Source organism: Odocoileus virginianus, chromosome 15, assembly GCF_023699985.2.
Source record: "Odocoileus virginianus isolate 20LAN1187 ecotype Illinois chromosome 15, Ovbor_1.2, whole genome shotgun sequence".
Taxonomy (NCBI): domain Eukaryota; kingdom Metazoa; phylum Chordata; class Mammalia; order Artiodactyla; family Cervidae; genus Odocoileus; species Odocoileus virginianus.
In genome coordinates this window covers 49,045,702-49,059,335 of record NC_069688.1, presented here as the reverse complement: position 1 = coordinate 49,059,335, position 13,634 = coordinate 49,045,702, and the positions used below count along the sequence as shown (strand labels likewise).

General features: G+C 39.7%; 1 protein-coding gene and 1 long non-coding RNA gene across 2 annotated transcripts in view; one reads left to right on the top strand and one right to left on the bottom strand.

The window, feature by feature from the left end:
• The window catches only part of LOC139038483 (uncharacterized), a 26,365-nt gene extending 18,550 nt beyond the window's left edge, over window positions 1–7,815 (top strand). Inside the window, exons 2-3 of the long non-coding RNA XR_011491520.1 lie at window positions 5,825–6,823; window positions 7,143–7,815. This is a non-coding gene — a long non-coding RNA (uncharacterized lncRNA). The remainder of the gene's footprint in view (window positions 1–5,824; window positions 6,824–7,142) is intronic.
• The window catches only part of PABPC1 (poly(A) binding protein cytoplasmic 1), a 17,336-nt gene extending 3,702 nt beyond the window's left edge, over window positions 1–13,634 (bottom strand). Inside the window, exons 1-9 of the mRNA XM_070477319.1 lie at window positions 12,892–13,634; window positions 9,615–9,808; window positions 7,838–7,953; window positions 5,445–5,584; window positions 4,090–4,184; window positions 3,607–3,744; window positions 3,326–3,421; window positions 797–1,069; window positions 315–405 (exon numbers count right to left, since the gene is read on the bottom strand). Of these exons, the coding sequence (XP_070333420.1) occupies window positions 315–405; window positions 797–1,069; window positions 3,326–3,421; window positions 3,607–3,744; window positions 4,090–4,184; window positions 5,445–5,584; window positions 7,838–7,953; window positions 9,615–9,808; window positions 12,892–13,084 (1,336 nt within the window). The 5' untranslated portion in view covers window positions 13,085–13,634. The remainder of the gene's footprint in view (window positions 1–314; window positions 406–796; window positions 1,070–3,325; window positions 3,422–3,606; window positions 3,745–4,089; window positions 4,185–5,444; window positions 5,585–7,837; window positions 7,954–9,614; window positions 9,809–12,891) is intronic.

Below are 13,634 nucleotides of genomic sequence, written 5' to 3'. Positions count from 1 at the left end.
TAAAAGCTTAGGCTCCTATTTGCCATTTCTTCAGACTTTTATGCCACTTCATATCAGATCATAAAAATATGAAATGGAGTTGGATGCATTCTCAAACTTGTGATAAAAAGAGAAAAAAAAAATCAAACCAGCATATATTTTACTAACATTTTAAGATTCTTTTTAAAGAACAAAATGCTAAAGATGCCCCAAATGAACACCTGTAACTATAAATTATGGAAAGCAACAGCTAATATACCATTGGGATATAACAGCTAATTTGCCTCATTTATGTTTTTAGTTCAAATACTTTGCAACTTAAAAAAAAGGCTTACGATGAGGTCTGGCACCCTGAGCAGTCCAGCGAGGACTTGGTCTTAGTTGAGCAATTTGGCTAGGAGGATAGTATGCAGCACGGTTCTGAGTCTGTAGGAAGCAAGCAAATGTATCAATCATAGAAAAAGCAAATAATACAACACATTATGCATGTTCAAAATATTTAACAGGTCATCACTCCAGGAAACATCCCCAAGAGGGCACAGCAACCCACTCCCATTTTCTTGCCTACAGAATCCCAAGGACAGAGGAGCCTGGTGGGCTACAGTCCATAGGGTCGCAAAGTCAGACACGACTGAAGTGACTTAGTACACAGCATGCACACTTTTAAGCCTTTTTCAAATCCAATCATAATTCACATCTCAATGTTTTCATCTTAAGACTTTACTCTTTTTTTGGGGGGGGGGGGGGGGACACAAAACATTAAAGGTGACCAAACAGGAAAACCTTCATGAGGTTTTTGTCCTCTTCTAGAACCTACCTGTGGGATAGCTGCCATGAAGTAACCTGAAGGAGGTGCTGGCTGGTAGGGGTTGATTACGGGGTTGGGCACAGCTCTTACACTTGCCATCCTCTGCATATACTGGTTAGTGAGGTGAGCCTGGCGCTCTTCTTTGCGCTGAGCTAAAGCTACATACAATGGCTTGGTGGCCACAATTCTACCGTTCATTTCCGTAACTGCTTTAGTGGCTTCTTCTGGGGAGGAGAAACATACAAAACCAAAACCTTTGCTGCGACCACCCTCCATCATAACCTATTGAAAGAAAATTAAAAAACCACACAATTAATGCAATGGAAGGATGAGGCATTAAGAACAGTATCAACTTGAGCCACCAACTCACACTTAACTAAACCCTGTCAATACTTTCATCCTTTTCCCCACAACTTTCCCGTTAATATCCAAATACTAAGGGTAAACTACATGTAAGCATTATCCTAGCCAAGCAAAAGTAGAGGCAGAGACACAACAGAAACTTTAAGGTTTCTAGATTTTCAATATTAAGGTTTAATTTCTAAATACATTCAAAGCCTACTAAATTTACTTAGTAAAAAATTTAGAAAAATGCACAATTAAAATCTGACTATTCTAACAAGTCAAGCTGACAAGATGCTTTATTACTCTTTGAGGGGAGGAAGCAGTTGAGTCTCATTTTACAATTAAAATTTCACATTCACAACCGTAAGGGCCATAAATATTGGGGTATAAACATTCAGAAAACTTCACAATAACTCCAAAGATTTTTTAAAGAAGCAGTAAGGAAATGAACTACTCAGTAGACCTACATATAAGCATGCTATACAGCTGTATCAAAACAGCATGCTGGTGACACAGGAGCAAACAGAAGAGCAATAAAACAGACTCATGATCGTACATAAATGTGGAATCAAAACAAAACAAAACACTGGCCTCAGGGATACAGAGAACAGATTGGTGGCTGCCAGAGAGACAGCGGGCTTCAGGAAACACATGAAGGTGTTTAAAAAGTACAAACTCCTAGGCATAAAGTCACAGGGAAGCAATGACTAGGGACGCAATGAATAGGATGTATAGGGACAGTGTGGGAACTATAGTTAATATGAGTTACTTATCTGAAAGTTGTATAGAGTGGATCTTTAAAGTTACCATTACAAGAAAAAAATATTTTTAATCTATGGTAATAAATGTTAACTAGACTTATTGTGGTGATCACTCTGCAGTATACACAAATATTAAACAACTATGTTGTACATTTGAATATGTTTTATGTCAGTTACATCTCAGAAAGAGTCTAGAAATATACCCATGCAAGTATGGGAACTTGGGATGTTAAGCTTACATTTTAAAACAGTGGGTAAAAGACGGACTTTGGACTATCTGGCATATGGTACAACGGGATAATTCTGAATTAACGTAGAGCTTATATTCACATCACATTGAAACAGTTTCAATTGCCAGATAGATTCTGACTCCAAACAAAAAATGCAAAATACAGGGAAAATCTAAGATGACACAAGACCCCCAAGTCCTAAATGGAAGACCTAGAAAAAATTTTTGCAATATAAAACAAAGAGCTGACATAAAATTCTCCCTATGAAATCAATAAACAATGCAATGTAAAAACAGGCAAAGAATAGGCTAAACAAGTAAACACATAAATAGCATGTCTCATTTAAAAAGATGTGTATCACTTTCTACTAACTCGACAAGACTAGTAGTAATTTGTTCAGCCTTTTTGAACAATTCTGTCATATTAAATATACATACCCACTAACCAGCAATTTCAACTCTAGGACTTCAGAAATACTGGTATGTATGTGTGCAAAGATATATGAGGATGTTACAGTGGTAGGTCTAATAGTGTTAACATGCAAGTAACCCAAGTGTCCAACAATATGGGCACAGCAGAATAAATTATGGTACACTTAGACACCATGAACAGCCAGCCCTTAGTGAAAAATGAGAAAATGTCTGAGATAAATATGTATCCAGATCTGTAAAATAAAAAGACAAATTGCAGAATAGGTATACTATGACTGTTTTATAAAAATTTTATATGCATACAGTAAGTATACAAGCATGGAAAAATATCCAGGATAGCCAACCAAGTCCTTTGCCAGACTTTAGCATGGAGTTGTCACCTTTCAGTCTTGATCAATGTTTTTTCAGCAAGTGTTATCAAATTAACATGAAGATCTCCTCTCTCAAAATAAATTCTTGCCAAACTTTTTATCTTCTTGCTAACAGTGATATAGTGATCCACAAAGGACTTCTTTTTAAAAGGACTTTTTATAAAGACTCTCCTCTGTAAAACATGCATGCTTCTTCATACATTCAAAATAAATGGATGCACAAGACTCCACTTAAATGCTTTTCAGGGAACATAAAGGACAAACACACTCAGGAATAAATATTGTCATACTCCAGGTTCTCTTACAACACTCCAGTATGAAATATAAAATTTATATACATACATCCATGAGCACAGATTTTTCTCAAATCTTAAAAAAAGATATGCATCATATGCTTTACCTTTGCACTGGTGATTGTGCCAAATGGAGAAAACTCTTTCCGGAGACGTTCATCATCAATACCATCATCAAGATTTTTCACATAAAGGTTAACACCCTTAAAAAAAAAAAAAAATTGGAAAAAGAAAACCACAGTGGTACTTAAACATACTTCCTATTAGCTTATCCTGTTTCCTCCGTGTTCCCCTCACACCCTCTGGTTGCCTGGCAGCAATTGAAATGAATATAGAATAGGCTTCCTCACTCCTGCCTTAGTTTTACTTGTTCAGTTAAAAAATGAACCTGGTATCTGGTGATCCTATCCTGCTTCATCTGTTCAAATTTGCGCTTAAGTTCTGTCTGTCGTTCCACTTTTTTCTGGGCTCGACCAACATAAATTTGTTTTCCATTGAGCTCTTTTCCATTCATCTCATCCACAGCCTTATGGAAAAAAAAAATTTTTAATTACTAGCTTGCACTATATGTAAGTTCATTTTTTAACAATAAAGAAAATGTTAGATTATAAAAGCTAAAGATAAAAAAAAAGCCATCACAAAAACTAAACTTTGAGGTTTTAAGACATAATATAGGTTTTCAATTTATACTCTCAAAACTAATACATGAAATGCAAGCAATTCAAAACAATACATGTGAAAAACAACATGTAGACTAGCCAGTGGTATGCTTGTGTATTTTGATGCAAGAGCAACTCAACTTTATATCCCCCATTTCTTATTATAAAATACGGAAAACCCACACTGCCTCTGATAAGTATATAAGTCTTACTTTTTGTGCATCTTCATGCCTTTCAAAGCTTACAAATCCAAAGCCTTTGGATTTTCCACTCTCATCAGTCATTACTTTCACACTTAAGGCAGGTCCTGAAAAAAAATTTAATGATTCAACTATATTCCATACAACATTTAGTTTATACATTTCAAGTTTCAAAAAAGTTGTGCAGAAAAGAATATAAAAATGGGGATTAAAAAAAATCCCAAACCTCCAAAAATTTATTCTTCCTCTTACTACCCTCTCTCCTATCACAGGCACTAAACATTCTCTTCAAAGACCCTTTACTTCTTCTAAGAAGCTAAGTAAACTCTTTCTCTGAAATATTCCTCCTTCCATTTAAGGAGGTATGTTTCAGACAAATGTAAATGACAAAGTTAATTTATTCTTAGCATTTAGTACAAAACAGATGCATTGCTCTAAAACAACTTGATTTTCTTAAGAATTCCTTAAGCCTTGGCCCACTTTATTTTCACCAGGGAGGAGAGGAGACAAAGGCCTTGACCTTTGGGGAAGACGAGACAGAGGCACCTAGAGATGGCATGTTTCTGAGACACACTTCTTCCCCACCAGCCCCCTCAATAAAATACTTAACTGAACTGGGTATTATTTTAGGGAGGTGGGGGAAAGTTTAAAAAAAAAAAAAATCTAATTACAGAGAATCTGCAAGATTTATGGGCAGAGATACGACTGTTTAGAGGGTTCAATGTGGCATGACGGCTTGGCAATAATCAAGTATTACATTTCCTAATTCTTTATGATTTGAAATGCTCTTAAAAAAACAGGACACCTGTTTAAGTTAACCAAAAGAGAAAGCAAAGTTAAGGGGCAAGCAAATCATCTGCAAGAGTACAATGTGAGGTTCATCTTCTGATTAGCTATACAACTATCTAAAGTGAGACTGGTTACACTTCACTGGAAAATCTGGATCATTCAAAGTTATTATTTTAAATTGCTCAAACATGATGCTGAGACTGGCCAAATATCCTAAAGCTGACCAGCTTTCCTAACCCATAATTAAAGACTACATTTCAACCTAAGTTGGTTGTGTCACATGCAATGCCTCTCATCAGATGGGATCTGTTAGTGCATAAATCTAGCACAATTTCTTAACATAGCAAAACCTTTTAAAGTCTGTTCCAATTACACAGTGACAACTTACTGTGCTAACGCAAGGCTATTAACCTTTAAACTGGATAGAATTTTACTTATATGCTAGAATAATGGACTATCAGTAGCTTAATCCAAATTAACTACAAAATTTAAGTACCATGAAGTCTCATTTATTTTTAGTATAAAATATTATCCAAAACTAACAATGTGAATATAAAAATTTAATTCAGACACATTACCAAACTTGCCAAAGAGATCCTTAAGGCGCTCATCGTCCATGTCTTCTCCAAAATTCTTGATGTAAACATTGGTGAACTCTTTTGCCCTAGCTCCAAGTTCTGCTTCTCGTTCTTTACGAGACTTAAATCTTCCAACAAATCTAATAAAATATGTAAGAACTATAAAATTAGGTTCTACTTTATGAAGTTCAGCTTAACTAAGCCTGATAGGTGATTCTGTAATAGTCAGTGCTAATTTCAGAATCTCTAATAAAGAGCACACTATAAAACAGAAATAGGGTCTTAAGTGAAAAAATAAAAGCACCAAATGTAACAAGCCTCTCAACTATAACCACAAAAAAGGATATTTTCCCTAATATACCCCTTTGCCGTCCTTCTAGCTAACCTGGGTTAAGAAGATTATGTCCAGAAATGCAACGGAATGGAAGTACGCACGGAACAGGCCAGTGAGGAGACAAAACTTTCATCACTGCGCTTCCAACATGGCTTCTTCCAAAACAGAAATTTACGCTACTGAATTCTGTCCTCATACACCTAACAGCCTGGGACGAATTTCTTTGTGACATTATCAACAAAAGTGTTTTAAAAATTAAGACTTTCCCCAGTATAAAAGTAATATGTACGTCACTACAGAATAGGAGAATAAACATCAAAGTAAAGATCCATCTCAGATAATTCCACCCGGAACATGACTGAATTTAGTGTCTTTTTGTTTTCTGTGTTTAAGTCTATCTAGCACAATTTCTTTTCAGAGAAGATACCTATGATTTTATTCCCTTAGAACCCCCCCCCCCCCCATCTCCCTCCTCCCACACGGTGGTGCTTCTCCATGCAATTAGTTTTATAAATGTTCTCAATGGGAACATAATATTCCATTGTGGATAGCACAACTTTTTGCTTTTATAAATAATGCCATAACTTTTTACAAGACTGTTACTTTTTCTTAGGATAGCACTGTAGAAATCACGGCAGTTTAAAGGTTATATAAATAACCTTAAGTTTATACCTACAAACTGCTTTCCAAAATAGGGTTATATCATTTTATACTCAGAAAACAGCAATAAATCAAGTTCTTAATCTAGACTGTCACCAGTGGTGGCCATTTTCTCCTCTAAACCATTGCTGACAGGCCAAAGATATTTTCATCTGTAAATGATGGCGATGCTGAACATTTTTCTCATCTAAAGATGTACTAACTTTAAGAATCATCCTTTGTAAACATTGTTCATACTGAGGAGTTGCTGATTTTCTTACACATATTGGAGGCTCGTTACATATTCCTAATCTTTCCTTAAGCAGCAGGTGACAGAACTCAAAACAGCTAACACCACGTGCACGACTCCTTCGTGGACAGACTGACCGGACCACCTGCCACAGATGTAAGTGATGCAGCGGACTTCTAGAGCCAAAGCCACTGTGTGCGCCGTTACCCCAGCTTACACGGCAACATGAACTCACACATCACTTACAAGGTGACCTCAAGGCAGAATCTGCCCAGATAAGAAAAACCCACTGGCATAGAAGATATAAGAAAATTGAGATCTGTAATTTCTTTGGGCTCATAAAAACCTCTATTTTTACAACCTGTAGCAGAAAGCCTTACAGAGGTTTAATCAGTTTTCAACTTTTAATAACAAGTTTATTTCAGAAAAGATAAACCATGAAGACTTTTGATTTATTTCTGATTTATCTTCACAGAGAAAAGGGAGCCAAATTGTCACAACTACAACAATTGTTATAGGAGTAAAGAATCTGCCTGTAAATCAAGAGACCTGGGTTTGATCCCTGGGTCGTGAAGATCTCTTGAAGAAGGAAATGGCAACCTACTCCAGTATTCTTGCCCAGAGAATTCCACTGAACAGAGGAGCTGGGCAGGTGACAGTCCATGGGGGCCACCGAGAGTTAGGACACAACTGAGCGACCAACAAGGCCAAGTAAAGAGCTACCCCGGGCTCCGAATTTATGCAACGAATTTGTATCCCAGTTTCTCTCTCATACCAGCATGTAAAACATAGGCAAATCACTTTAGCCCCAGCTTTGAATGTAAAATGGGCTAATTATCACCTTGAGAATATGACCAAGTTTCTGCCTGCATTTCTTAAGTTTTTCAACTATGCACTTATTTCTGGGAAAGCTTTATATTTCAGCATACCTAGCTTCTCCTTTTTCTTTTCAGTTTGAATGTTGACCAGTTGTATGTATTCCCTGTTATATGTATGTTACAGTAACTATGGAGAAAAGACAATTATAAAATCTACCAAGATATGGTTTATTAATTTTCACTCTAGCTGTTATCTCTTTTGAGCACAAATATATTTCTTATAAAATGGATGAATTGATTTTAACTATTAAAAACAGATTTGAAGTATGATTAACTTCATATTTATACTTACACTTTGCGATCATTTAGAAGCATCCCATTCATTTTTTCAATAGCTCTTTCAGCTGCTTCCTGTGTCTCAAAATGCACAAATCCATAACCCTTGGAACCATTTTCATCACAAACCACCTAGGGGAAAATGTATACCAATTTTTCATTACTTACTACTGATTTAGGATTTTTCCAATGTTCAGATAACTTGTCAGCTACCTTACCTCGGTGTTTGGGAAATAAAGATATCCATTAACAGAAAGCACAGTTGCTATCTTAAGGAATACACTATAAGTAGCTTCCCCAAAGCTCGATGGGTAAAGTGTGCCTACAATGCAAGAGGTACAGGAGATGGGGGTTTGATCTCTAGGTTAGGAAGATCCCCTGGAGAAAGGATTGGCAACCCACTCCAGTATTCTTGCCTGAAAAACCCAATGAACAGAGGAGCCTGGCAGGCTATCGTCCAAAGGACTGCAAAGAGTCGGATGAGACTGAGTGACTAAGCACACGGCTACAACACTGTAATGAGTGTTCAGTTCAGTCGCTCACACTACCCACAACAGCTCCAGAGAAATTTCTAGATATATTTTTACTAGCATCACTTTAAAATTTTTTATTACTCGTTTAATTTTCATTTTTATAACCTACTATTACTAGACAAATTCCACCACTGATAGTTTGTTGTTTTGACCAAGTATTTCACACAGGGTTCTTTGACCTACACCAGTGTTTCCAATTATCTTCCAAATTTGGTTTCTGATAATCTAGTGAAAGATGACTATGCTCAGTAAGAGCAAGAACCCTGTCTTATCCAACTTTCACCTTTGGGGCCTATTTAGGCTCTGACAGGAGTTAACAGAATGCTGGATCCCACCAAAAAGATACCCCACGTCCAAGGGCAAAGGAGAAGCCCAGCATGATGGCAGGAGGGGCAAAATCACATTTAGAATCAAACCCCATACTCGCCAGAGATGCTCAGAGGGCTCAAACAAAGCCTGCATGCACCAGGACCCAGAGACCGAGCCCGGACTGTGTTCGAGTGTCTCCTGCGAAGTACGGGTCAGCAGCAGACTGCTGTGGGGCAGGGGCTCTGGGTGCAGCAAGCCCTTTTGGAGGAGGTCACCATTAACCCTACCTTAGAGCCACCAGAACTTACACAGGACTGGGGAAACAGACTCTGAGAGGGCCCAAACAAAACCTTGTAAACAGGACCCAGGAGAAAGGAGCAGTGACTCCACAACAGACCGACCCAGACTTGCCCCCGAGGGTCCAGGATTCTCCCGTAGAGGTCTGGGTCAGTGGTGGCCTGCTGGAGGGTTAGGGGCAGAGTTCAGCAGTGCATGGGACCTTCTGAAGGAGGTTGCGCATTATCTTTATTACCTCCACCATAGTTTGGCCTCATGTCAAACAGCTGGGAGGGAACACAGCCCTGATCATCAACAGAAAATTGGATTAAGATTTACTGAGCATGGCCCTGCCCATCAGAACAAGATTCAGTTTCCCCCTCAGTCAGTCTCTCCCATCAGGAAGCTTCCATAAACCTCTTACCGTTCTCCATCAGAGGGCGGACAGACTGAAAACCACAATCAAAGAAAACTAACCAATCTGATCACATGGACCACAGCCTTGTCTAATTCTATGAAACTATGAGCCATGCTATGCAGGGCCACCCAAGATGGGTCATGGCGGAGAGTTCTGACAAAACGTGGTCCACTGGAGAAGGGAATAGCAAACCAGTATTCTTGCCTTGAGAACCACATGAACAGTAAATTATGTTTACTTGTCACATTTTTGCTCACCTTACATGAAAGGATGTTACCAAAAGCAGAAAATGTATCATACAGTGCTTTATTATCAATGGATTTATCCAAATTTTTAATGAATATGTTGCCCACTCCACTTTTGCGAAGTGATGGATCACGCTGAGACCACATGATGCGTACTGGCTTGCCCTTTATCACATCAAAATTCATGGTGTCCAAAGCACGCTCCGCTGCAAAACAGGACATTTTCAAAGTAAATATTATTCAAAACTTTTACAGTCTACTTAATATAATCTACTGTGGAGGGAATAATTGAGCACATAACCCCTCTACCTCTTTAAACTGAAGATGACTGGACTTTACACCTGTCAGTCTAGATTTATATCATACAACACAAAAAAGACACAAGTATCAAGAAATCGCAAATTTCCCACATGTTAACAGTTGACATATTGTTTAGAACTAACATATTTCTGAAGCAATCTCTTCCTTTAATTGCCATGAAATTTAAAAGTGCTTTTTTGTTCCTAATCAACTATAAAAACAGATTTCCTTCACAATCTGCTTGATAAGCAATATAAAAAGACACTAAAAGCAACTATAGATTATCCACAAGCAGAGCAGTTTACAGATTTTCAAGCATTTTAACTTATTCCCTACTACTTGTTAAAAATGTTTTATTACTTATTACTGTCAGTATTACACAAAAGCTAGCCCATCTTCTAAGAAAGTTCCTGACTTATTGGGGGGGGGTTTCAGTGACTCATGGCACAACTTCCTACTACCATGTTAAAAAAAAAAAGAAAGGTTCTATCCATTCAGAAATATTTGAGTCATGCCTTTAAAAACTAATGTGAAGTTGAGCTTATTTAGCTATTAACAAAATTTTTAAAATAACCTGGTTTACAATAGTCCAACTCACTATTAATACATATAAAACCAGTTTTATCTTAGATCATTTACTTAAGAACTAATGATTAGTTACTTCTGCATAGTGCTAGAAAATTTCAAAATCTGAGTTCAGAGTCTACAAAGGATCAAATTATGCACACCTGTACCATTAAAGAAACACTTATTAAAGTAGTTTGGACTCTAAATGGAAAAATGTATCTTTAAGTAGAAAAGACTAGTTCCTCAAGGGACACAAACAGTCCATATGAAGTTCTGAAACATCAATTTTCACAAATGCCATGCTAGTGTTAACTGTAAAGTTAGTGAGAAACAAATTTTCCAGCCATTTCTCTCTATAAATGAAAATTTCAGTTTCTAGAAGATAGTGACAACCAGCTGTCAGCTCATTTATCAATTGGCCACACCTACTCAGCTCCCCTAGTTTTTTAGCTGACTTTGCTTGAGCTTCTTTTGAATGAGTCACCTTTTCCTGTTAAATTGGAAACTGATCACTTTTAGAAGCTATTCTACAAGTGCACCAATGTAGCAAAATAAGGAGAGTAGAAGGAAAATCACTTAATTATTTGTAAATAATTTGTATAATAATTTGTATAATTTGTATCTGTATAAGTATAGGAATAAAATAAACTGAAGATGGAAAAATGCTACCTTCTTTGCAGTAGTGACAGTACAGGTCTATTGGTATTGAGGATAATACACAGTGAGTGTACTGTAACCACGGTAACCTGAAGTTCAACTTTTAGAATCCCAAGAAATTAAAAAAAAATTTTTTTCTGATTTAAAATTGTTAAGTTTAGAAACTATTAACAGTCAGTTTCAAAAGTTCACATTTCTAGAATTTGTTCATTCAAATTTTCTCTATCAAGCTTTCAGTTTCTGATTATCTGCACCCAAATTACCTTCCCTGATCTTCCATTTAGTGATAAACTTGATCAGAATTGGGAAGAATCCTTACAGAGAGGCATTTGGAACTACTGCCTACAGAGCAAAGGGCAGAAAACCTGCAGCGCAGTTTTACAACTTGGTGTGGTTCAACAGCCTGTCTACCCCCAAATCTCAGTATTAACTTTACCTAGTGAAAAACTGATCACAAAATAATTCCTTAACGAGATAAAAGTTTTAAATTCCACCTTCAAGGCCTTTCCTACAAAAACTAATTCCTTATGTTTTATAATACTTGACATATATTCAAGTAGCCAAGGGAAAAAAGGGCAAAAATGGATCATAAAATTAAGTGAAAATGGCTTTTCCAAGTCAATTGATTCAGCTATAAAGAAAAATCCTGGCAACTCATTCAGGCCACATATCTATTTGCCAAATATTCGAATTTTTGTGAACTGTTTAAAAATATAAGGTTAATCGAATCTTTTTCCCATACATTCAAACTAATTAATCCCTTACTTTTCACTCAATCATTCCCCATGATGTATGAATATAATGGACCACTTTTATAATCACCACGAGAATACCACAGAAGTATAATGGTCTAGTACACACTACACTCACAAGCAACATTTTACAGTCAAAATTGGGGACGACATTTTTAAGTAAAATCCTTCAAAACCAGAGACGATTTCAGGAGATGGAAAAAAACAAACCCCGAATTACCAGTACCACGAAACTAACTAGATTTTAAAAATCAAAACTAACTAAATTGCCTGAGAAAACGATGGGTCATCTTCTACATCCCCTCCCTCTCTCCGAACTTGCTGCTTCAAGAACTGTCTGAACTAAGGGAAAACACCCAAAGCAACGTCTCGTTGGTAATTTACACTTCTGGAGCCGTCAGTCACACACACGTTAGTGAGAGTGGTCGCAGAAACCTGAGGACGACCACCAGAGCACCAGATTAACTTTATTCCAAGTCCCCGCGGCTCCCTCAGGCGACTGGACCCGCGACAGGGTACAGGCCTCGGGCCTGGGAGGTTACCGGGTTCAACACGTGGTATTTTTCGAGCACCGAAATGCACTTCCTCCCTGTCCTGGGGCGCCGGCAGGAGCCTGGGGGTGGTGGGAGCGCCTCCACCGACTACCGGAGAAGGGGATCGGCGCTCGACACCCCCCAAGATCTCGCCGCTACCGGGGGGGAGCACCGCGTCGTGTTAGAACCCAACCTCACCAACCCTCCGGGCGCGTCATCACCCTAAAGTTTGAGCGCTGCTGAGGCCGAGAAAATGGTCGCGGAAAAGGAAGTGGCCGGGCGCGCGAGGGGCGTGCGGCTGCCGGCGGCGCGGGCCCCGGCCGGCGCGGGGAGCCGGGGTCCTGACGCCCCAGCCTCTGCCCGCTGGCCTCGGGTGGGGTGACATGCCCTCCCGCCCCCTCCCCCCGCGGGCCCGCCGGCCTAGCCCGCCCGCCGCCGCCTGAGCCTCATGGCCGCCCGCCCGCCGGGCCCGGCTCTCACCGTCCGCCGGCTGCTGGAAGTTCACATACGCGTAGCCCAAGGAGCGGCGGGTGATCATGTCCCTGCAGACCCGGATGGAGAGGATGGGCCCGGCCGGGCTGAACTTCTCATAGAGCATCGCCTCGGTCACATCGGGGTGTAGGTCCCCCACGTAGAGCGAGGCCATGGGGTAGCTGGGGGCGCTGGGGTTCATCTCGGCACGGCTGCCTGCAGGGCCACAGGCCGCGCGACCTTTCCCGTCAGAGGAAGGGAGAGAGTGCCGGGGCCGGGGGGCCGGAGCCGGGGGGAGGGGAACGGGGGCAAGCGCAGAGGGACAAAAATCAACCGGAATCGGGAACTACTCAACGGCCGCAGAATCGGGTCGATCCGCTGCCGCTGGAGGTTTGGCTGCTGGCTGCCGGCTGGGGAGCGAGGGTGGCGGTGTCGGGTCCGGGCAGCGGGAGAAGGCCTCGGTCTCTTGGTTCCTTCTTGGAGCTGCTGCGGGGCCGCGGGCGGGCGGGTCGGTCTCGGCTGCTTCACCGGGTTATTTTATAAAAGAGGAAGGAAAAAAAAAAATAAAAGTCTCCGGCGGGGGAGACGCGGATTTTTTTGTAAATTTTTTTTGGGGTTTTTTAAAAGATTTTTTTAGATTTTTTTTGGATTTTTTTAATAATAAATGTGTGTTCCGAGCCCGGAGCACACACTCCGCACTCTCAGCACTAACCGCCGGGGAGAAGGGGAAGCACCGCCTCCTGCACCCTCTA